Below are 23654 nucleotides of genomic sequence, written 5' to 3' on the forward strand. Positions count from 1 at the left end.
GGGGGGGTGCATGTGAGGAAGTAAGAGGTAAGGGAGAAAAATATATGATAATGAGAAGAAGAGGGGTGACCTATGTTTGGTATCTCTAACATCCTAGCTTAGAATCTTATAAAGGGGTTGGAATATTACTGTAGTATGTGTGGGTTTTTTGTTTTGTTTTAAGTACCATGTACACAGTTGATACATGAGGAATGGAAAAGGGGTAGTAGGGGAAAGATTTTTATCATATGGATTTTGGAGAATGTATAAGCAAGAAGGAATATTTATGTATGTACAGTGGGTAATACAAAAGAATCACCCCCCTTTTAAAATAATCAAATTTTGTAGCCTGAAATGAAGACACAGTTTTTGTTTTATCCAGCTGTATTTACTCATAACATCCAAGATATACCACCAACATGTCAGTTGAACAAAATTCAAAAACGGAATCACTTAGCCCTCGTTCACACCTGAACGTTTTGTAGCGCGTTCTACGCTCGACGAACGCTCTACAAAACGCTCAAAAATATAAATCCCATTGTATTCAATGGTCTCGTTTCCGCCCGTCCCTAACACGCTACAAAACGGCCTGAAAAGGTACAGGTACTACTTTGGGCCGTTTTGTTGCGCGTTTCCATTGGGATACAGCCAAGTAGCCTTCGGAGACGCGCATATGCAATACGCCTAGGTGTGAACGAGACCTTAGTTGGAAAAAGGATCACCGCCTTGTGTCAGTATTTTGTTGAACCACCTTTTGCTTTATTTACAGCCTTTAGTCTGTTGGCATATGTCTCTACTCACTTTGCACATCTAGACTTTGCAATATTTGCCCACTCTTCTTTGCAGAACTGCTCAAGTTCAGTTACATTTTGATGGTGACCGTTTGTGGACTGCAGTCTTCAAGTCATTCCACAGATTTTCAATGGGGTTTAAGTCTGGGCTCTGACAAGGCCATGCAAGGACATTCACCTTTTTCTCCTTCAACCACTGTGTGATAATTTTTGCTGTGTGCTTTGGGTCATTGTCACGTTGGAAGGTAAACCTTCTTCCTATTGACAACTTTCTGGCAGATGGCAGCAGATTTTCCTCAAGAATTTGGCGGTATTTTGCACCATTTATTTTTCCTTCTACCCTGACTCCAGTCCCTGCTACAGAGAAACGCACCCATAACAGGATATTACCACTTCCATGCTTTACTGTATGGTGTTATTTGGATGGTGAGCTGTATTGGATGTCTGCCAGACATATAATTTGGTGTTGAGGCCAAACAATTCAATTTTGGTCTTATCTGACTGTAACAGCTTTTTCCATGTGGCCTCAGAGTCTTCAAGGTGCATTTTGGCAAAGCTGTCGTGAGTGCATGTGGCCTTTCTTGAGGAGTGGCTTTTTTCTTCTAACCCCTCCATACAAGCCACATTTGTGGAGAATTTGAGATATTGTCACATGCACACAATGACCACTGTTTGTCATAAATTCCGTGAATCTGCTTCAGAGTTGCTGTAGCCTCCCTGGCTAGTTTTCTCCTGGCTCTTTCATCTATTTTGGAGCGACGTCCAGGTCCAAGCAGGGTCTGTGTTGTACCAAATACCTTCCAGTTCTAGCTCAGCAAAGCTGGCCCCCCTACAATCTGCGCAAATAAAGTCTCCAGTGTGTTTCTTTGGTGCTTTTTATTTTTAAGATTAATAGCAATTGTTTTTTTTTAAGATTGATGACATCACCCAGCCTCCCTTCAACAGCCAAAAGTCATGTAACCGAGCTGGCTGGTTAGTGACATGTTTGTGCAGTTTTAAATCTCCATTTCCTTTATTTGTTTTTTTTTGTTGAGTTTTTAACTATTTATTAAGGGTCACCCAGTCCCCCTAAAACAGGCAAAAGGTACGTAACAGGGTTAGCTGGTTAGTGCCATAAAAATAAACATTTGTGCTGCTTTTACTTTTAAAATAACACCCATAATTGCTATTATCTTAAAAATTAAAGCAGCACAAATTTTATTTTTTACGGCACAAACGTGGCACTAACCAACCAGGCCGCTTTCATGTCTTTTGGCTGTTGAAGGGAGGCTCGGTGACCTTTTTTTGGGGGAGGGAAAAATATTTTATTGTTTTACACTTTTAAAACATGACCATACATGCCAACAGGGCGGGAACCAGGCGTAGCTATGCACCTAAAAACAGCACACAAAATAAACATTAAAATAAATCGTAAAAAAAAAACCTTCCGTGGTTATCCCTTAAGGGAAAAACCTTCTAAAGTACAGGCGGGGTGGGGACATTCCCCAACATAGCTCATCAACTGTGCATATCACCATATAGGCATAACATTCCAGAATTAGAGCGCTGGAGCACTTTAAGAAGGAGGTAGTGCTAACATTATGATCCCAGGTCTCTTTTTGGTTTGACAGTGTAGCATGAGTTCGCCCATAGCTAGGATTCTCCTAAGGAGCCTCTCTGCTTCCCTCCCCATCTCAGACATCCGAGTCCACTGCTGAATCACTGCACTCTAACCAGCTATCCCAAACTTTGTTAAACTTCTCAGGACATCCTCTATGGGTATACGTGTCCTGATACAGAGGTGGATTGTCATTTACCAGCTTCTTCCAGAAAGCCAGCGCTGGCGGCTCGGGTTTCTTCCAACACATGGCAATTGTCTTACGAGCATAAAATAACATTAGGCCCACCAGCGTACGTTCAAACCTGGTCGGAGCTATATCCTCCACCAGGTCCAGAAGGCACAGTCGCGGCGATGGGGTAAGATGTATAGAGGTGACTTTATCCATATACTCGACTACGGAGTGCCAGTAGGAGGCCAAGTAAACTGGTCAGGGCCTCCACCAAGTTCAGGATCGCAGCCCCCATCATGACAGAGGAGTTGTTCACATGCGCCGAGAGCCACCAGTTGGCTGTGACCGGTTGTGTGGCCAGGAAATATTTATAGAAGTCCGGGAGGGCCAGCCTTCCCTGGGCAGTAGGGCGCATTAACGTGGTAAGTTTGTATCTCGGGGGGGCTTGGAATCCCGCAAGAAGGAGGAAACTAGTTGGTTTATTTGACAAAAATAAGATTGGGCAATCCAGACTGGGGAGTTCCGAAAGACATGTGTTAGTTTAGGTAATAGCTTCATTTTTACTGGGTTAATTCTCCCCAGTAGGGATAAAGGTAAGTTTGCCCATGCCTTCAGCCTCTGTCTCATATCCCCCAGGATTGGAAGTACATTCAGTGCTAGGTACTCCTGCAGTAATCTGGAAACCACCACCCCAAGGTATTTGAAGGAGTCCACCCAGGACAGTTGGGTAACGGTTCTGGGGTACAGACCTAGCCCCTGCGTCAATGGGGAACAGTACAGATTTATGCCAATTGACCTTGAGACCTGATACAGCAGGAAATGCATTCAATACTCCTAGGGCACCCTGCAGGGAGGGCCCCGGATCATTGAGGAACAAAAGCAGGTCGTCCGCATATAGCGCCACCCTCTCCTCCAACCAGCCAATGCGAAGCCCCTTAATGAATGGGGTTTTCGCAGAGCTTCAGCTATGGGTTCCATGACCAGGGCGAGGAGAGTGGGCGACAGCGGACAGCCCTGCCGAGTACCCCTGCAGATAGAAAAAGGTCTAGACAGGTTGTTACCTAGTTTTAGAGAGGCAACAGGATTATGGTACAGCAGTCTAATCCAGCGAGTGAACTCCAAGGGGAATCCCATTTTGTCCAGGACAGCCCACAGATGGAACCATTCCACTGTGTCGAAGGCTTTTTCTATGTCAAGAGATGCCACCACTCTAGACCCGGTGTTGACGTGGGATGCCTGTATGTTGGTGAATAGCCTGCGTAAATTAATATCGGTGGATCTGCATGGCATGAAGCCTGCTTGGTCTGAGTCTATCAGACTATCTGTCAGTTGGTTAAGTCGTACACTAAGAATCTTATTTAAAGTCTTAAGGTTGCAATTAAGCAACGCAATGGAGCGATAGGAGGCACAGTCCATCGGGTCTCTGGGTGGTTTATGAATCGGAATGACATGGGCTCCAGTCATGGAGGGCGGCAGGTGGTTAGTCTCCAAACAAGTATTATACATCTCGCAGAGTCGTGGGACGAATAAGCCTGCATGTGCCTTGCAGAATTCCATAGGGATCCCATCCGGATGAGGTGATTTCCCATTTGGGAAAGAACGAATGCCATTTAATAGCTCTAGGTCTGCTATTGGCTGTATCAGAGAACTAGGCTGACTGTCTGATAACCATCCCAGAGCTATCATGTCTAACAGGGGCTGCAAGTCCGGGGACTGGGCATCTGTCAGCAAGAAAGACGTGTACAGGGTGGTATAGTACGTACGAAATACCTCCAGGACAGCCTCTGGGGATGTTACAAGAGTGTTGGGGTCAGAGCGTATTTCAGCAACTACAGTTTGAGGTCGGGCCGCCTGGGACAGCACAGCCAATAGACGCCCATTTTTATCCCCATTCTCAAAAAACTCTTGTTTACGTTTATATATAAAACAGTTTTAGTGAGATCCGCGAGATGCAATTTGTGTGCGTCTGGCTGTCATGAGAGCGTCAAAATTGTCAGGAGTGGGGGAGGACCCATGCTCCGAAAGACATTTGGCTTCTGTATTCTGGAGCATAACAGTGCGGGCGGTTTCCTCTGCTCCGATAGCCTTCTGGAGGGATATGTAGTCCCCCCTCACATAGGCCTTAAATGCATCCCATATCACAGCGGGCCCAGCAGTGGAGGTGTTATGTTCCCAATATAGCTCAACAGATGATGGGATTGCCTCATGAGCCATCGGGTGGGATATCCAATGTGGAGCCAGACGCCAAAGGGCCCTGTTCCTTCTCTGGTTAGTGCGAAGGGTCAGCCACAAGGGGGAGTGGTCAGATATGCCCCCAGGTAGGTATTCCACCTCTCCGATATCAGACAAAAGGGAGCCGCCGGCAAACAATAAGTCTATGCGGGATGCAGATTTATAAGAGGAGGAGAAGCACGAGTAGGCTTTGGATGTGGGGTGTTTCCATCTCCACACTTCAGTGAGCCCAGCATTCATCGCCCAAGTCCGAGAGGTGGGATCCGGAGGGGCCAGATCTATCCATATCCGGAGCTAACGTGGAGTTGAAATCACCCATAAAACACTTTGGCAGGACCTTGCGAGGAAATGTTATCTAGCAGTGCATACAGTACAGAAGAGTAATAGGGCGGAGGAAGATAAACATTTACCAATATATATCTTTGTGACCACATAGTGAGCACCAAAACAACAAATTTGCCATTAGGATCCGTGTGAACCTCCTCCATGGTGCATGGTAAAGACTTATTAATAAGAACAGACACACCTCGCGAATATGCGGAGTGGGTTGCATGAAACGACCTTGTCCATATTTTGTCCATATCATGGCGCAGGAAGCCTACCTCGGCTGAAAGAGAATCAATTTTGGTTGTGAGGGCCTCATTACATGATGTGATGGCCGCCAGGATGTCCGAGCTAGAGGGAGTCAACTCAGCAGCGCCGCTCGTCTGTGTTCCCACTGACATCTTGCTGCACTCAGCCAGTACAGCCAAAATGGCCGCCTTAGACACCACGACTCCTGCTCTCAGACGAACGGGTCGACCTGCTCTTGTGTTTCATTTATGACCCCGCCGAGGAGGAAATCGGGTAAAGGATGCGTTCGGCAACACCTGACCACAGGTAAGTGAAAGAAATCAGGATAGTCTCAGGATGTTAGATTGATCGGAGCTCCGCGTTCGCACGTCTGCACGGGATCACATGCCGGCCACGCCCCAGGCTCAGTGACCTTTTAATAAATAGTTTAAAAGCAGATGGAATGGAGATTTAAACGGCACAAACCAGCACAAACCAACCATCCCAGTGTCATGTCTTTTTGCTGTTGTAGGGGGGCTGGGTGATGTCGCCATCTTAAAAAAACCAAAACGTTTGCTATTATCTTAAAAATGAAAGCAGCACAAATGTTAATTTTTACAGTACAAAACAGCACAAAAGTGTCACTAACCAACTAGCAAGTTTCATGTCTTTTGGCTGTTGTAGGGGGTCTGGGTGATGTTTGGTGACCTTTTAATAAATAGTTAATAACTCGAAAATGAAAGGAGATAGAATGGAGATTTAAGCACAAACGTGGCACTAACCAGCCAGCCTGGTTACATATCTTGTTGCTGTTTATAGGGGCGCTGGCTGTCATCAGCTTTACTTGGAATGTTTTTTTTTTACCCCCTATTTCCCTATCCTTTTCATATCAAATTCGGCTCCCTTGACCTGAGGAGCCTAAATGTACCCTAGAAGTGGGCAAAGGTCATATATGATATGCATAACCAATGGGTGATACTATTTTTGCAAGAACCTCACTTTAACCCTTTCGCTGCCAAGCCCTCTGGAAGATTTTTCAAATCCGCTGACCAAGCCATTTTTGGAATTTGTTCCTATTGATTTGATTTTCAACTGCTGGGTTGCTAGCGTTTTTTTAAATGACCCCCCCAAACCATATATTTTCTGAAAGCGCAGGCCCGGTAGAATAAAAAGATGGTGATACTAAATTTGTAGGCCCAGCGATAATTGCGCAAATGTTTATTATTGCAACTCAAAGATCACAACGCATGGCAATACGTCACAAAGCTTTGCCATGCGCTGCCACAGTTTAATTGTTTTAAAAGAGAAAAATACATTAAAAAATCATGCACTGGGATGCGTTCTAACAACGCACTGCAGCGCATGTGCATGGCGTACTCAATATCTATGTGATGTGGGGGGGAGGGAGGCGTTGTGCTTTTTTTTTATTAGTTTTTTTTGTACACATATTTTAAATTTATTTATTTTTTTACTGTTGGGAGGGGGCTGCTGTGAAATATCTGGGGTCTAAATAGACCCCTGACATTTCCCTTTTGAAATGGAAAAAGATATATTGAGGAAATAGAGTCCTCAATTTTCTTTTTCTGCAGCCCCAGCACTCAATGAATGGGAAGCACTCAGTACAGAGGCTTCTCATTCATTCACAAACTAATGATAGCAAAAAAATCTCACTATCATTAGTTTATATATGGGGAGGAGCCTCTGTAGTGAGTGCTAGTCCCCATTCATAAATTCTTGAATGAACAGGCTGTGATGTAAATCACAGCCTGTTCATTCATTACTGGGGACACATAGTACTATGTGTCCCCAGTTATTTACAAACATCGGAGTGATCAGACGATCACTCCGGTGTTTGCTGTAAACAGAGGGATCGTTAAATATCACTGATATTTAACGATCCCCCGCTCGGCCACGCTACACAGCCGCTGTCATCCAAAAACTGACAGGATGACAGCGGCTCCGATCAACACCGCTCCTGAATTGCAGCCAGCCACCGCTTGCTCCCCCGCCGGTGATTTTATTACGGATGCCACAGACCCTACAAGCGGGGGACAGCAGCGGGGATCCATGGAGTCTCTCATCCCTCCCTGGGGTGGCTCCAGGGAGGGATGAGAGACTCCAGATGCTGGCGGCAGCGAAAGGGTTAAGAATTCGCAAGTACCTGTAATGTCTGGTATATATTATGGGAAGTGGGTTATGAGCAATAATTCTACAGGAAAATCAAGAGGCGTGGCAAATTGGACCACATTCGTCTCATCCAGTTACAGATATGCAACAGTTTTTGGATGAAATTGGGCAATATGTTTTTCTTAAATACAAAATATATGATAGGCCTTTTACGCTGGTTAATGTGTACCTCTCAAATTCAGGTCAGATGAAGGTGTTGTGTTCTATTTATTTATTTTTAACGTTTTTAGAAGATTTCAGTGAGGGAGTGATTTATCATAGTGGGGATTTCAATTTTGTTATGGATCCGGCTTTAGACTCACTGACTGGGTCTTCTTTGATTTTTCGCGGGCGTGCGCAATTTTAAGGCCTGACATGTTTGGTATCTATTTACCCAACGTGACCCCATCTTTTATATTTTACCAGAAAATTGGGTAATAATAAATGTTTTATCATTTTAATATAGGGGAAACAGTCTTTTTTATTTTTGGTAATTTTTCCTTACTATAATAAAAAATAAAACCCCCAGTGGTGATTAAATCCCACCAAAAGAAAGCTCTGTGTGTCCCCAATAGATGGTATAAAATTAATTTCAGTACAGCGTGGGATGACGGAAGTCAAAGTACTGCAGCGCTCAATAATGAAAAATGGCCTGTACAGAAAATGGTTAAGACTGACTTCCTACATAGGTGTTTTTTTTTTTTTATATATCTTTTTCAACCCTTACCAATTAAGGTATCCCTGGCATTTTTTAAAAAGTCTCAGGTCTCTCTTGCTATGCTATATTTGGGCGGGTTTAACACCTAAGCTAAGTGTAGATGTCCTAACTCGTCCAAAATCTTTAGGGGGAGTGGGTCTTCCTCACATGTACTTATATTATATAGCAACAGTTCTTAGCAAACTATCGGAATGGTTTTCATACTTGGATATGAAACTATGGGTTTCTGTAGAACAAGACATGTCTCCAGTTTCACTTGTGGCTCTCCCATGGATCCAGCCAAAGAATAGACCATCTTCTAAAGTAATGTTGCTATTACCTTGTGTCTTCCTGGAGATATGGGATCAATACCTAATCTAAAGATAGCATAATATGTGGACCCTATGACCCCCAATTTTAGGAAATAAAGACTTTCCACCAGGTAGGAAGGTCACTAACTTCTTGTGCTGGAATCAGAAGAAGCCTTCTCCAATAGTGCAGGGACTTAATGCTGAGGGACTTAAATCCCTGGAAGATTTAATATCTACGACAGGGCACCAGGGTGGTCAATGGCTGGCCTATTTACAGCTAAAGTATTTCTTCTTTATCATCTTTAGGCTATCTTATAAGGTCTTTGACCCCTATGGAGGACTTCTGTTTAAATGCAAGGAAGGGAGGCCACATTATTGCGCAATTGTACAATATACTTATCTCCCACGCATTTCCTACCCGTGCCTATTTTATGGGAGAGGGAGCTAGGACACCGCGTAGAGGTAGACGACTGGGATAAGGCCTTTTTATTATCTTTTAAGGCGAGTGTAGACTCTCGAACATGAGCGAAATTAAAAGAGCCCCCTCTGTACCTGCTAATCGCTGGCAATGTGGTACTATGTTACATGTGTGGTGGGAATGCGGAGGTCTGCAGGACTGTTGGCATATTGTGTTAGACATCTGTATGCAATCTAGTTACAGGGCATAATTTACCGAAGACACCAGAAGTGGCCTTACTTTCAATTATTCCAGGGTCTCCACCACCACTCGAGGGTGGTCCTACGATTTCCTCACCCACAATTTTTTTTCCTTTTTGCTATAAATGGTAGAGAGGTGATCCTTGTAATATTGGTCAGATTTTGCGTATTAAGTTAATTATGAAGTGGTTATATCTGATGGATGGTTTTAAATGTCTGTGAAAAAATAAACCCTTATTAGAAAAAATACAGCAGTACAGCTGCTGTGTTGGCACCCTGTCCTGCAGGCTTATGTTTAGTTTTGAATTAGCTGCTACTGTTCGTGGCTTCGCCTCTACAGCTGTATCATCTATTCACAGTTGTGTTCACATGAGCGGTGAATGAAGAGACTACAATCCCATCTGCCACAGTGGCAGAAGCATTCGTATATCTCAGTGGAGCACTGTTGGACTCAATGGGGTACCTTGGTACAGACCTGGGGCTGGAAGAACAGTCTGTAGGGGTCTTTGAATTACACCCACCATCCACTGATCACATTTGCACTGTTTGGCAGGCTTCGATGCAATAAATTTAATAAATGCACATTTTTTTTGCCACACCGTATAGATTTATTATTTCCAAAATGTAGATAATGCTTTATAAGGTTGCTCTGAGTAAAATAAAACTATTCTTTATTATTAAAACCTGATTTTGCTATAACATGATTGATTTATTGAAGTGAACAAAACTTCAGCTTGTATTCTTTGGAAGGGCAAGTGTTGACATGCTTTAAAGGGCAAACGCTTCTGAAATCATTCAGAATTAACTGCATGTGCATTTGACCTCCTTCTGACATGCACTGCTTTTGTTCTAAAGTTAGGAAAAGCCCATGGACAGCGGCCCTAGCAGTCCTCTCTTCCTGATTTCAAATATTTACCTGTGTGCACATCTGTTTCTGCCGCTTAGCATTTATTAGTTATCTAGTTCTGGATGGAAAATAGCAGAAGCCAGTAATAGAGATCTAAAATATTATATTGGCCCTTGTGGCAGATTGGATGACATCTTTTCTATATTTTGGTTGGCTTGTTCTTGTGTTTTAAACTGAACTCATAGTGAGCTATGGATTAAGGGCTTGGTGTCAATTATAGTTTCTGGAAGATAAAGTCTACATATGGACACACAGGTAAATAGTGCAAGTATTCTGAAATATTTCTTCTTTATTTTTCAGGGTAAAGTAGCACAATACAAATGATCTATATGATCAAACATCATATTTGATAACTTTCTGTTTCACTTTTTGATTATTCTGTGAAACATATTCTTTAAGCTGTTACATGGCTCTTATTTTTTTTTAAATGCATGTATACAGTTGTGTGAAAAAGTGTTGGCCCCCTTCCTGATTTTTCATTGATGATCTGAAACATTAAAGTGTGACAAACGTGCAAAACAATGAAAAATCAGGAAGGGGGCCAACAATATTTAAATTTGTTTGATGATATGAAACATTAAAGTGTGACAAACGTGCAAAACAATGAAAAATCAGGAAGGGGGCCAACAATATTTAAATTTGTTTGATGATATGAAACATTAAAGTGTGACAAACGTGCAAAACAAACACATTTAAATATTAGTCAATGATAACGCAAGTAAACACAACATGCAATTTTTAAAGGAAGGTTTGTATTATTAAGGTAAAACAAAATCCAAACCCACATGGCCCTGTGTGAAAAAGGTTTTGCCCCCGCATTAAAACATAACTTAACTCTGGTTTATCACACCCGAGTTCAATTTCTCTAGCCACACCTGTTCGCAATCAAGAAATCACTTAAATAAGACTTGACTGCAAAGTGAAGTAGACCAAAAGACCCTCAAAAGCTGCACATCATGCCGAGATCCAAAGAAATCCAGGAACAAATGAGAAAGAAAGTAATTGAGATCTATCAGTCTGGAAAAGGTTATAATACCATTTCTAAAGCTTTGGGACTCCAGCGAACCACAGTGAGAGCCATTATCCACAAATGGCGAAAACGTGGAACAGTAGTGAACCTTCCCAGGAGTGGGCGACCAACCAAAATTACCCCAAGAGCGCAGCGACGACTCATCCAAGAGGTCACAAAAGGCCCCACAACAACATCCAAAGAACTGCAGGCCTCACTTGCCTCAGTTCAGGTCAGTGTTCATGACTCCGCCATAAGAAAGAGACTGGGCAAAAATGGCCTGCATGGCAGAGTTCCATGACGAAAACCGCTGCTGAGCAAAAAGAACATAATAGCTCGTCTCCGTTATGCCAGAAAACATCTTGATAATCCCAAAGACTTTTGGGAAAATACTCCTGTGAACTGACGAGACAAAAGTTGAACTTTTTGGAAGGTGTGTGTCCCATTACATCTGGCATAAGAGTAACACCGCATTTCAAAAAAAGAACATCATACCAACAGTAAGATATGGTGGTGGTAGTGTGATGGTCTGGGGCTGTTTTGCTGCTTCAGGACCTGGAAGACTTGCTGTTATAAATGGAACCATGAATTCTGCTGTCTACCAAAAAATCCTGAAGGATAATGTGCGGCCATCTGTCCGTGACCTCAAGCTGAAGCGAACTTGGGTTCTGCATCAGGACAATGATCCAAAACACACCAGAGAGTCCACCTCCTGAATGGCTGAAGAAAAACAAAATGAAGACTTTGGAGTGGCCTAGTCCAAGTCCTGACCTGAATCCTATTGAGATGCTGTGGCATTACCTTAAAAAGGCGGTTCATGCTCGAAAACTTTCCAATGTGGCTGAATTACAACAATTCTGCAAAGATGAGTGGACCAAAATTCCTGAAAACACTTTTTCACACAGGGCCATGTGCGTTTGGATTTTGTTTTCCCTTAATAATAAAAACCTTCCTTTTAAAAACTGCATGTTGTGTTATCTTTGACTTTTATATTTAAATTTGTTTGATGATCTGAAACATTAAAGTGTGACAAACGTGCAAAACAATGAAAAATCAGGAAGGGGCCAACACTTTTTCACACAACTGTATGTGCAAATAACAGTTTTGTAGAAGCAGTCTTCTATCCTTTACATTTTAAAGTATCTACGGAGTAGTTTATCTACAGGTTGCCTCTTCTCCTCTCTTGGCATGTCTTGTAAGTTTTTTTTTTTTAATGGAAGAATCAACTCTGCTGACAAAAATGTCTTTGTTGCTTACCTCCATTGTTAGTACATAATTAACTGAATAGGAGCTGTTTTTATTTGGTAAGTTCTGATATAACCAATTTCCATATATAACAACATTGTTAAAAGTCTAAAAATAAAAAAAAGAGTACTGTTGTATCTGTCTGTCATGCTAAAGCATATGTTGATAGTTCTAGTGCATGGAGTTATCTAGGTACGGCAAATAATTGATGCAAAAAAGATTAATAACCCAAAATATTACTCTTTCTCCAGAATATGATCCATATAGCCCTGAACTTCCACCTGTACCAGTCTGTTCGGATGATGACTTCTCTGGGGCTGTTCTTGAGACTTGCCATGATACACTTGAACTTGATAGAGTTAATAAAGCCATTGAAGAGGTCAAGAATGAGGTGGAGAGAGAGCAGAGAAAGTATGAAGAACTGCTGGAGATACAGAAGGAGTACATCCCTAGTCTAAAAAGATCTGCAAAGTCTGTCAGTAGTTCCCATTTAGAATACAGTCCAGTTGGTTCAGGAAGCAGTGCTTTATGTTACAATCCCACGGCGCTGTCTCATTCAGTTAAACCATGCAAATACACACTTGATGATTGTGAAAATGAAATGGATAAAAGCAGGTGCATGGAGTATATTCCAACCGCAATTTCAAAACGCATTGCCAAAAAGTATGTTATTGATAACTCAAAGCCCTCCACAGATATGGAGTACGATCCCATGTCCAACTATTCCGCTAGACTCTTAAACAAGGCTATACATCGAAAAGTAACTAAAAGCACTAGAGATGCACAGGATAAAGGCTGTGCTCCTCATGCCAAAAAGGTACGTAGGCAGTCATCTGATCTGTCAGTAGAAGCTACATTTTCTGACTCTGAAGATGATTCTGGTTCTCCTTTGGCTGCTAAAAAAACCTTGTTGACTGGAGTGGAAGATAAATCTGCTCAGGCAGTAAATACGTTTTCGTTACACTACAACATGGATGGTGTTAAACAACTCAAAAAGTGCAAGCACAAAGACCATGCTAAAAAAGTCAGCCATGCAAATTACAAAAGTGAGAAGAAAGAAATTGTTTCTCAGCCACCATCGGGTACAGCCTCAGACAAGAGTAAAGCCTTCAGTAAGGGGCAAAAGAAAGAAAAAACTTATTTGGCAAAAAAGTCTGAAATGTCACATGTAAAGAACAGAAAATTGGAAAGTGATAAGAAAGCAAAAAAAGATGACATACTATCTGAAAAGAATGCCCGATTGAATACAGACGTTTCTGTTAAAAACAACGAAAAAAATCAGAGTAAAGCAAAAAAGGGAAAAGTTAATTTGCTTAAAGATTCAAGACATGGAATAGAAGATAATAGTGGAAAGCAGAAAGTCAAAGAGGTAAAATCTGAAGCATTTGGAAAATCCAAAGAACCTGCTCAGAGAATGTTGAAAACTAGAACAAAGCAGAGAACGCTGAGCCATGTGGATTTATTTGGTGATGAAAGCAGTGAAGAGGAAGAAATAAAAATGAGTATAAACAGTAGTTCAGGTTGTGAAAAAGTTGCAAATAGTACAGAAAGGATCATAAGCACATCCCGTAGAAGTTCTACATCTTCTCATGGCTCTTCAGATATAGACTATTCCATTCTTGAAAAAAATTTGGACTCCGACCCTGACCCAATGGAGGAATGTCTGAGAATTTTTAATGAGTCTCAGGATATTAAGACTGAAGATAAAGGAAGGAAAGGAAAGCAGGTAATGTATAATATTGTGAGCTGCCATGTACACTGCTGTTTTATAGAGTGACTTATTTAAGCAGCTCTGAGCTTTGTCTAATTGAACACGTTTGCCTATTCTCCTCTGACCTCTGTCACTAAATTGCTAGGAAGATAGACGACTCTTCTCTATTGAGAAAAGTTTTACGTTTTTTACTAGCCATTGTTTTCTTTGTTTTAAGATTTGTATTTTTCTTCAATCAAGACTTCATCTGCAAGCTGCTAGAGCTGGTTTCTTGATGAAGCTACCAAAATTTTCATTTGCTCAGCTACAGCTTGTGGGCTGTACCAGGACCCCACTGGACTGACCGATTGCAGAGTCTGTCTGGATTGTGACCTTTTAGGCAATGGGCTCTGTGGTACTTTCCAGACCTCCGTGTACAGTTACTTAGTCATCGAGCACTTTCCAGGTCCAGAACCACGGCACGGCCCCTGGCGTGACCTAATTTTATGAAGACCCAATTCAGCATCAGGTATCACTTGCCTCTGCTCCTTGTCACAGGAGAAACTCAGTTTTACCTTGGTTGGTCCCTTTAAAATATTTGGCATGTAAGAAACGTTTACTGCGCATGCACATTGAGGGATATCTCTTGGAGGCTGTCTTGGACATCCTCATCAAGGATGTGGGGGTTCATCTACCCCAGCAGTAGAAGCCTAGGCCTCAAGCTTTTCGGTGAGTACAAACAAATCTATTCGAAACAAGTATGCAAGGTCGAGATCCAGTGGTGAATCTGCAAGTATCTATATAGCTACATTTCGGGGATTTTTTTTAGTGTTCTCTTAAGTGACTACCGAGTGTGTATATAGTGGAAAAGTGTAAGATCATACACCCTACAGTACCCATTCACCACCCACCACCGAAACGTGGGTGGTGAATGGGTACTGTATGGGTCAAGGTATCCCGGTAGAAACATCAGTTGGGATGTAAGTGGTCGAAGTGGCAAATAAGGTAACAAGAATCCAGCTGAGTATTTGAGAATTCGAGACCTTCAGAGCATGTTTCATAAGTGAGCTCAAAGTGTGTGGCCTATCTTAGGGGCTAGCCATGGCAGAGCAGGGAGTGGGACCAGTGAACTTGCTGGTATTTCCAACAAGGCCCACAGAGGACTATCATTCTGTTGATGGATAACGATAAGGGGTAAAAGCTGAGCCGCATGATGGTAAAGCATTAGGTTCGGTAGTCCTATTTCCCCCCCATCCGTCTTGTGTTTATAAAGAGTGGTGTGAGCCACCCTAGCCTTAAGAAGGTGCCACATGAACACTACAATACTCCTTTGCAAGGACCTTAACACAAAAGAGGAAATGACAGTGGGCAGCGACCTAAAATAATATAACAAGTATATATTATTAAGTCATCTTGATTGCCGACACTCTGAAAACTCTACTGAGTAATTGGGTATCTGATAAATTGTCGTGGTTTGGCAAAGTGTGGAATAGTGGGATATGGTCAAGATCACTTGTAAGCAGCCTAATTCTTACTCCCACTCTCCCCGAACAAGGCCTCTCTCTCCAGGCCGCTGCCTCTCCGCCCTCCGCCTGTGTCACTGTCCTCCGCCTCTGTCCCCAGCTGCTGCATCTCTCCCCGCCCACCATCTGTCACCGCCCTCTGCTGCCTCTCTCACTGCCTGCTGGCTCCCTCCCCGCTTTCCTGGGGGACCTAGGACCATGGCAAATTAGATCAGGTTGGAGAGCAGGGTGCAGAGCGGCGCACTTGCAGCCTTCCTGTCACAGGAGAACAAGCATAGCACTGTGCTATAACTCCTGTATTGGAGGTGACCGGTTCGATAAAGAGAACCTGTCACCTCAAAATGCTATCACACGGGCTTGTTAGCTTCTGTGTGATGGCAATAAAGTTAAGTGAATACTGTAAAAAGTTAAGTGAAATAGTAAAAAACAAAAACAAAAGTAAAATAAATTTATATTTTAAAAATGTAAAAAATCCTGACCTGGGTTGAATTAATGTGCTCTATTAATGGACATAGTTCCTAGGTTTCTTTACCTATTCCAGGCATTGCACATTGCCCTTCCCACGCTCTATCTGAAACAGGTCCAGCGGGCTTGTACAAAATTTGTGTGGGGTTCCTCCCGCCCCCGGCTCAGCTATAGGTCGCTTGCCCTGCCAAACGTAGGGGAGGAGGGGCGTGGGTGCACCAGACATTTTTTTTTTATATATATTTTTTTTTTTCTACCCCCCCCCAACGGTACTCATAGTGGACTGGTTCCACCAAGCCAATGATAAACACTGGGTCTGCTTGGAGGAGACACGATTGCTGCTCGTGACCTGCTGGCTTTGCTCTGAGTACCCCCTGCGTCCAAACCGGTGCCCTCCTCCCTCCCTTTTTTGACCACTCACACCTTGAAACTATGGGATCGTTATGTGTCCTTATCATGGCATTTCTTATGTGGGCCCGATGACACCTCTTTTTGGCAACCCAGCTTTCCCCCCTGCACTGTCTGGACCCTCCATTGGGAAGTGGACTAGAGACTCTCATTGTCGTGTGGTCTGCGCTATGGAGCGTAATGCTGGAGGTAAATACGTCCACACTTGGTCCGCCTGGATCACTTTCCGAGCTTCTGATGGCTTCATGGAAGCCCTCTCTCCCTAACCTGCCAGCCTGTTGGGTCTGTTGGGACTCCTGGCAAGGGGTGGGAAGTGGTTTGCTCTTTGGTCTTTCTTTTCCTCCCTTTTTTTTTCTTCTTACTATGCTTCTCTTCCTTTTGGGGGTTCTACCCTGGCTATCTTGCCCTTTCTGTCAATGTCCCTACTATATGTAGTACTCTGTACCCTCTCCCTTACCTCCATGGTCCACAAGATTAGGGTGAATCCACTTTTAGTTAGTTTTCTAATCATGTCCCTGACACTCTCAGGCTGTGAGGCTCACGAGCTTTGGCACATACAATGGCTTGGTCTGAATGCCACTCACTGACTACGCAACATAATGTGATGTATGCATTGTTATTTACCCAGACTTTATCCTAGCTGCAGAATGATGTTTTTATTGATGTTATTGTACCCGGATCCTACTAAGGACACCCATTTCTTTTTGTTATGTATTAAAAAAACGTTCTAATAAAATCAGATTGATCTAAAAATGTTTAAAAAAAAAAAAGAATTAAAAATAAAAGTTTTCCAAGTTCAAAAAAAATAAAGTACATAAAAATTAAAACCAACCCCGCTGCCCACACCATCTGTATGCAAATAAACACATGCATAAGGCTAGGGCTGTAGATAACTATTATTTTCATAATCGACTAGTTAGCCGATTTTATTAAGTTCGATTAATCAGTTAATCGGATAAAAATAAAAAGGCTCCATTGATGAACTACTAGTTTGTATTGAGATTGTAGTCCATCACAGGAGCAAGCTTGGAGCGGTGGAAGTATAAAAAAGTGTGATGTGTAATATAGTACATTATACAGCGGTGCAATGCTGAATACCAGCAGCTATAGAGGAATACAACAAATCGCAGCAATAGTACATTATACTATAATGTTCTATTGCTGGGATTTGTAGTCCTCTGTAGCTGGTGTTATTCTGCGTGGCGCTGTAGAATTTATTATTGCTTGGGTTTGTAATTCCTCTGTAGCTGCTGGTATTCTGCAGTGTGCTGTATAATTATTATATGGCGCAACGCAGAATACCAGCAGCTAAAGGGAACTACAAATCCCAGCAATAGTACCATATAGTATAATGTACTATTGCTGGGATTTGTAGTCCTCTGTAGCTGCTGGTTTTCTGCATTGCACTGTATAATGTACTATTGCCGAGATCTGATGTATTCCTCTATAGTTGGTGTTATTGGAGAGGACGGGTATGATGCAGGAATAGAGAGGACGGGTATGATGGTGGAATGGGGTGCAGAGGACGGGTATGATGATGGAATGGAGAGGATGGTGTAATGGAGTGCAGGGAAGGAGAGGAGAGGACGGGTATGATGGTGGAATGGAGTGCAGGGATGGAGAGGATGGGTATGATGGTGAAATGTAGTGCAGGATGGAGAGGACGGTTAAGATGGTGGAATGGAGTGCCGGGATGGAGAGAGGGGTATGATGGTGGAATAGAGTGCAGAGGACGGGTATGATGATGGAATAGAGAGGACGGGTATGATGGAATGGGGTGCAGTGAACGGTTATGATGATGGAATGGAGTGCAGGGATGGAGAGGATGGGTATGATGGTGGAATGAGGGGCAGACATTGGGTAAGATGGTGGAATGGAGTGCAGGGATGGAGAGGACGGGTATGATGGTAGAATGGGGTGCAGAGGACGGGTATGATGGAATGGAGGGCAGGGATGGAGAGGACGGGTATGATGGTGGAATGGGGTGCAGGGATGGGGAGGAAGGGTATGATGGTGGGATGGGGTGCAGAGGATGGGTATGATGGTGGGGTGCAGGGATGGGGTGCAGAGGATGGGTATGATGGTGGGGTGCAGGGATGGAGAGGATGGGTATGATGGTGGATTGGGGTGCACGGTGTAGGGTCCCAGGCTCTGGGGCACGTACTGTCTGAACATTCCCTCCATGTCTTCTGCTGAACGGTTCAGCCTGGATGCCAGCTCGGCCCCAGCCATAGTCTCTGTCCCCCGTCGCGCTCTCGTATCTCCGGCAACCCGTCATGTTATCGCACTGGCCCGGCTATACGTAAGGAGCGCCGGGATTGGAGGCTGAACCGCGGTGTGCGCGTCCGGTGAGCGTGGCGTGCGCGGCTTGTGTGTGGAGCCGCGAACAGGCAATGTAATAGCCGACTAATCGACGATCGAAAACGTTGACAACGTTTTCTATCGTCGATTTTAATCTACTAAATCGAATTGTTGTTGCAGCTCTACATAAGGCATAGTGTGTGTGTGTGTGTGCGCGCGCGCGCGCGCTAACCGTGACCGCGCGGATGGCCAGGCGGTCATGGAATCGCACACCACCACCGATCGGCAGATTTGGTTCTATCCTTAACTGGATGAAGAACCGAATTCGTATCTCCAGCCAATATTAGTATGCCCTTAGCATGATGGGTGATAACTTTAAACAAATGCGATTAAAAATCTAAGTTAATGTGAGTTGGGGAAATAATAAGAGACAATCAACATCGTATAAAGAACCCTGCAAAAGTACATAGTGTTCCGTGGGGTCCATAATTTGTTTAGAGCACACAAAGGGCACATTCTTCCTCGGAGCAATTAGCACTACTCTTCTTTTTTTTCCCTCTGTAAAATTGGTACAATAAAATGGAGATGGTATTTATGTAGATATTTTTGGCAAGAGGAAGATGAAAATCTAGTTTCCTGTAGGAAAACAATATCAGCATGACATGAGGAATCGTACGAAAAGGTCTTGTTGGGCTTATGGGGCGAGTTGAAGCCCTGGACATTATGAGAAGCTATAGTAAATTTATCCACAGAAAATGAGTGTACAAATCGGAAACCTACGGAGGTATGGGTGGAGGAATGCCTAGAAATGTTCCCCTCATCGGAAACCAGCAGTTAGTTTGACTCGGAAGTAGAAGGGAAAAGAACCAAAGAAAAAAGGCTAACAGCAACTGAAGAAAAATGCAGAAGAAATTAAACATGACAACTTGCAAAACTCTGAACTGTCCAAGAGGACAAGTGTTGCGGATAGTGAGGTGGGGGTAAGCCAACTCAGCACCAGCCAAGTAGAGGGAGGCCGTTTTCCACCCAGCCCCCTAAAGAGCAAAGTACTACAAAAACAATATATTTCAGTACATTAACATAAGATCAAATGGGCTCAACCACTTGGTCTCAACACCCACCGCAAACAAATGCAGAACAGAAGTTCTTAAGTAAACAGCCTTCATATTACAGCCAACACCATAGGAATTCATTTGGATATTGAGGAACACCCTGAGAAATGCCTCAGTCATTCTTTACCACCATGACTGAGAAAGGTTTTCATGGTGGTAAAGAATGCGACCGAAAGGTGACTCTTCCAGAACAGAAATCTATTGAAAAAGGGCATTAGAATGTCTGTCTTATACAGGCTATAATGAGACGTAAAAAAAACAACCTAAAGCAATATATACCAAGGTAGGTTTGATCAAAAAGTGTAACATCAGCAGCCATAGGCACTGAAGGGATTAGAAGGAGCAGGGTAGTAAAAAAATGGGAAGGAGAGGAAGGGGAAATGGAACAAGGGGCTGGGGGGGATAAATAGGTCAGAATGAATATATACACTCAGGAACTTAGCAATGTCATGTCCATCAAAATATTCTTGTGTGGTCCATAGCGATATTCAAGCCAGATCTAGGAGTAACGGAGCTTCCTGGAATCGCCTAGGTCGAGATGCACGCGGACGCTGTCTTTTTTTTCCCCCCCCATATGGTGTTCAGTCTTACAGAACATGGACTTGAGGAGGATTGAGATGAATCCTTCTGTGATGGAGACAGTAAATCCAAGTCTATCAAGAGAGTTCGCATCTTCACCCTGTCAGGTGAAGATGATGCGGTAAACACCTTAGTAGTTAAACAAAAGTTTAAATGGGAAGCCCAAATGTAGTTAAACAAAAGTTTAAATGGGAAGCCCAAATGATGGACAATATCATGAGAGCACAGACTGTCCAGATATTGTTTCAAGGCCCTGCACCTCTGGATGGTGGTAGGGGAAAGGTCCACGAAGATCTGACGAGGATGACTTTGGAATTGTAGTTCCTTGAGCCTTCTGGCAACAGTAATAATTGCCTCCTTAGTTCTGTAATACGTGAACTTGATGATTGTCACGCGGCGGACCCTCCGGTCATTTTGGCACCAAGGCTCTGTGAATAAGGTCAGATTCCAGCCGATCAATTGGTATGGATGGAACAAGTTCCTGGAAGAGTGCTCTAATAGTAGATGTTACATAGTATTTGAGGTTGAATAAAGACTAGGGCTGCAACAACTAATCGACATAATCGATTATAATCGATTATTGAAAAAGTTGTCAAAGTTGCTTCTGATTGGTTGGCCCTGTTCACGGCTCCACACACGCTGCGCGTCACACCTCCTCCCCACCTCACGCTCGCCGCTGCCAGACCTGCCCGCATCCACGCTAAATTTAATCAAACTTAATAATCGGCTAACTAATCGATCAGTGTCAGTACTGGGCATTTTCACGAGTCCTTGAAGTTTTAAAATAAATTTGGATGCTTGAGGTCACGCGCTTGCTGGGGACCTCGCAATATCTGTCTTTGGCAGTGCCGATATGGCCGCACATCTCCTCCTCCCCCTTCCTGAGACCAGCACAGCCCTGGAAAGCCCCACACTCGCCTGGCAGTACAGCCCTGGAGAGCCAAGTACTGTACTTGGGGCTTTGAAAAGTATCTATACTTCTACTTGTTCCAAGTCTAGACTAGAGAAAAAAAAAGTTAGGAGCCAGCTGTCATTTTTAAAAGGAACATCCGGGGCTCCTGGGATTAGTGCATCATTTTTTATTAAATATTTTAATTTTTTACATTGCTTTTAGAGGCTATGAGGGAAATATTGGGGGTCTAAAGAGACCCCTGATGTTTCCCTTTTAAAATAGAAAAAGATTTAGGACACAAAGTCCTCTATCTCTTTTTCTGTATCCCCTGTTATCAATGAACAGGAATGAGTGTTCCTGTTCATTGATAACATGAGGACATGGTATGTTTACTACACCTACAACTATGGATGAACATGAATGAATGTACAACTATGAATGAACATGCAGATCACTCCCATTCATTCATAATTGAAGATATAGTTAACATACCCTATCCTCAATTATCTACAAACACTCAGCGATCACTGACCGCTGAGTGTTTGTGCTCGCTCTCCTCTGACACGCTGTCACAGGAGGCTGATCAAGCGGAGCAGGGAGGTGTGCCCAGCCTTCTGTGACAGCGCGGGCTGTCTCCGCCCACACACCGCTCTGCCGGACTGCGATAGGCGGCTAAGCGGTGTGGGAGGAGAGCTCAGCCTCCTGTGACAGGGCTGGCTGTCTCCGCCCACACACCGCTCTGTCTAGAGACGCTCGATCGCTTGTATTAGCAGCTGTCACTGCCGTTGCCGGTCCCGAGATCCCCTGTGCCCGACGCGGCCGGGACCGGCACGGCTATGTGACAGGAGATCAAAGGGAGTTCAGTACACGAGCTCCCTTTGATCTCCTCAGTCCCCGAATGCAGGAAGTGATGTATTTTACATCACTTCCTGCATTCAGTGTCACTCTCCAGCTACAGAAGCGGATGAAGCAGATCTCTGCTTCATCAGCTTCTCTGGGGGTCCCTAGGTGACATTAGGGGTCTTGGAGACCCCTGATGTCTCCATTAAGAGGACCTGTCACATAAGAATTATTAAATAAAAATTAAAAAAGAAAACATTTTTTTAAAGTTTGCGATTTTGCGGGCGCACGCAATTTTAAGACTTGATATTTTTGGTGTCCATTTACCCGACGTGACCCCGACTTTTATGTTTTACTAAAAATATGGGTAAGAATAAATGTTTTATAACATAACGTAGGGAAACTTTTTTTTACATTTATGATACTTTTTTCATTATATAGTAAGAAAAAAATCACACACGCACCCCCCTCCCCCCGTGGTGATTATATACCTACAAAAGAAAGCTCTATCTGTCCCCAAAAAATGAATACATTTTTCACAGTTCACGGGTCTACCTTTTTTAATCAGTTTTCTGATTGATTGATTTTGTCATATACTAGCCACTTTAGAGAATATGGTGATCGCTCACCTCACTGTTGGTCTTTGGTGCTGGTACAACGGCTAGATGTCGGCCGCTCTAACATTATTGAGGTCTGTTGTGGTGCTAGCCAACGTGCTGGTGCATCTAGCAAGGTTGTTTTTTTGTTATTTTTGTATGGCTATTTTGAGTGTCCCTATTGAAATGCTCTTATTGAAATGAATATTCAGCGGCTAATGAATCTCGCTACACCGCTTATCCTTGATAGCTGGCATATTACAATAACGGGGGTAGTGTTCTTTCCCTTCTGAGTAAGTCAACACCCCATCTGCTATGATTGGCCAGTCAGGTGGTATCTTAGCAACAGAATGCTATTCAAGGATTGGCTGCATTTAAATCCTATAGGAGGTCTATGATTGACCACAGAGTATAAATTAGCAGTCAGCTGAGCTACCCAGCTCTGAGGAAGGGGCCTGCCCCCGAACACGCGTTCAGCAGTGGTAGCGTGACTCTGCGGGTCAAGCAAAGTTTCTGGCTTGTCCTTGAAATAGCTCCAATTCATTTCCACAGCAGAATAATCACTAAGGATTATCAGTCCATTGACGTTTTTAACCCTTGCTTCCTTTGTGAGTATAATTTTATGTACACCCAATTATACATGATTGCTGGTTGCCATACTCCATTGCATAATCATGGATTTATGAGATTTGTAGTCCTCTATTGCTGGTTGCCATTCTCCATTGTGAATAATCATGGATTGGGTTACAGTTCTTCATAATGATGATAAAGAAAGTGCCCTAAAATCATTAATCTGTATTATTTTAGAAAAGATGTCACATGTCCCTTTAAGAAAAAGTATCAATAATTGGTATCGGGATGTACCTGAGGGAAAGTACTTGTAATTAATCTTGAACAAATGTTATTAGTGCATCCCTAATCACAAGTCTAAAT

The 23654-nt window shown here is 43.3% G+C and overlaps 1 protein-coding gene across 1 annotated transcript in view; it reads left to right on the top strand.

The window, feature by feature from the left end:
• The window catches only part of LOC108802204 (RNA exonuclease 1 homolog), a gene marked incomplete at its 3' end in the record, with an annotated part of 45888 nt that overhangs the window by 17991 nt on the left and 4243 nt on the right, over positions 1-23654 (top strand). The window contains exon 2 of the mRNA XM_018574072.1: positions 12567-14041. Within this exon, the coding sequence (XP_018429574.1) occupies positions 12567-14041 (1475 nt within the window). The remainder of the gene's footprint in view (positions 1-12566; positions 14042-23654) is intronic.

This window comes from Nanorana parkeri, unplaced genomic scaffold, assembly GCF_000935625.1.
Source record: "Nanorana parkeri isolate BGI_ZX_2015 unplaced genomic scaffold, ASM93562v1 scaffold2716, whole genome shotgun sequence".
Taxonomy (NCBI): domain Eukaryota; kingdom Metazoa; phylum Chordata; class Amphibia; order Anura; family Dicroglossidae; genus Nanorana; species Nanorana parkeri.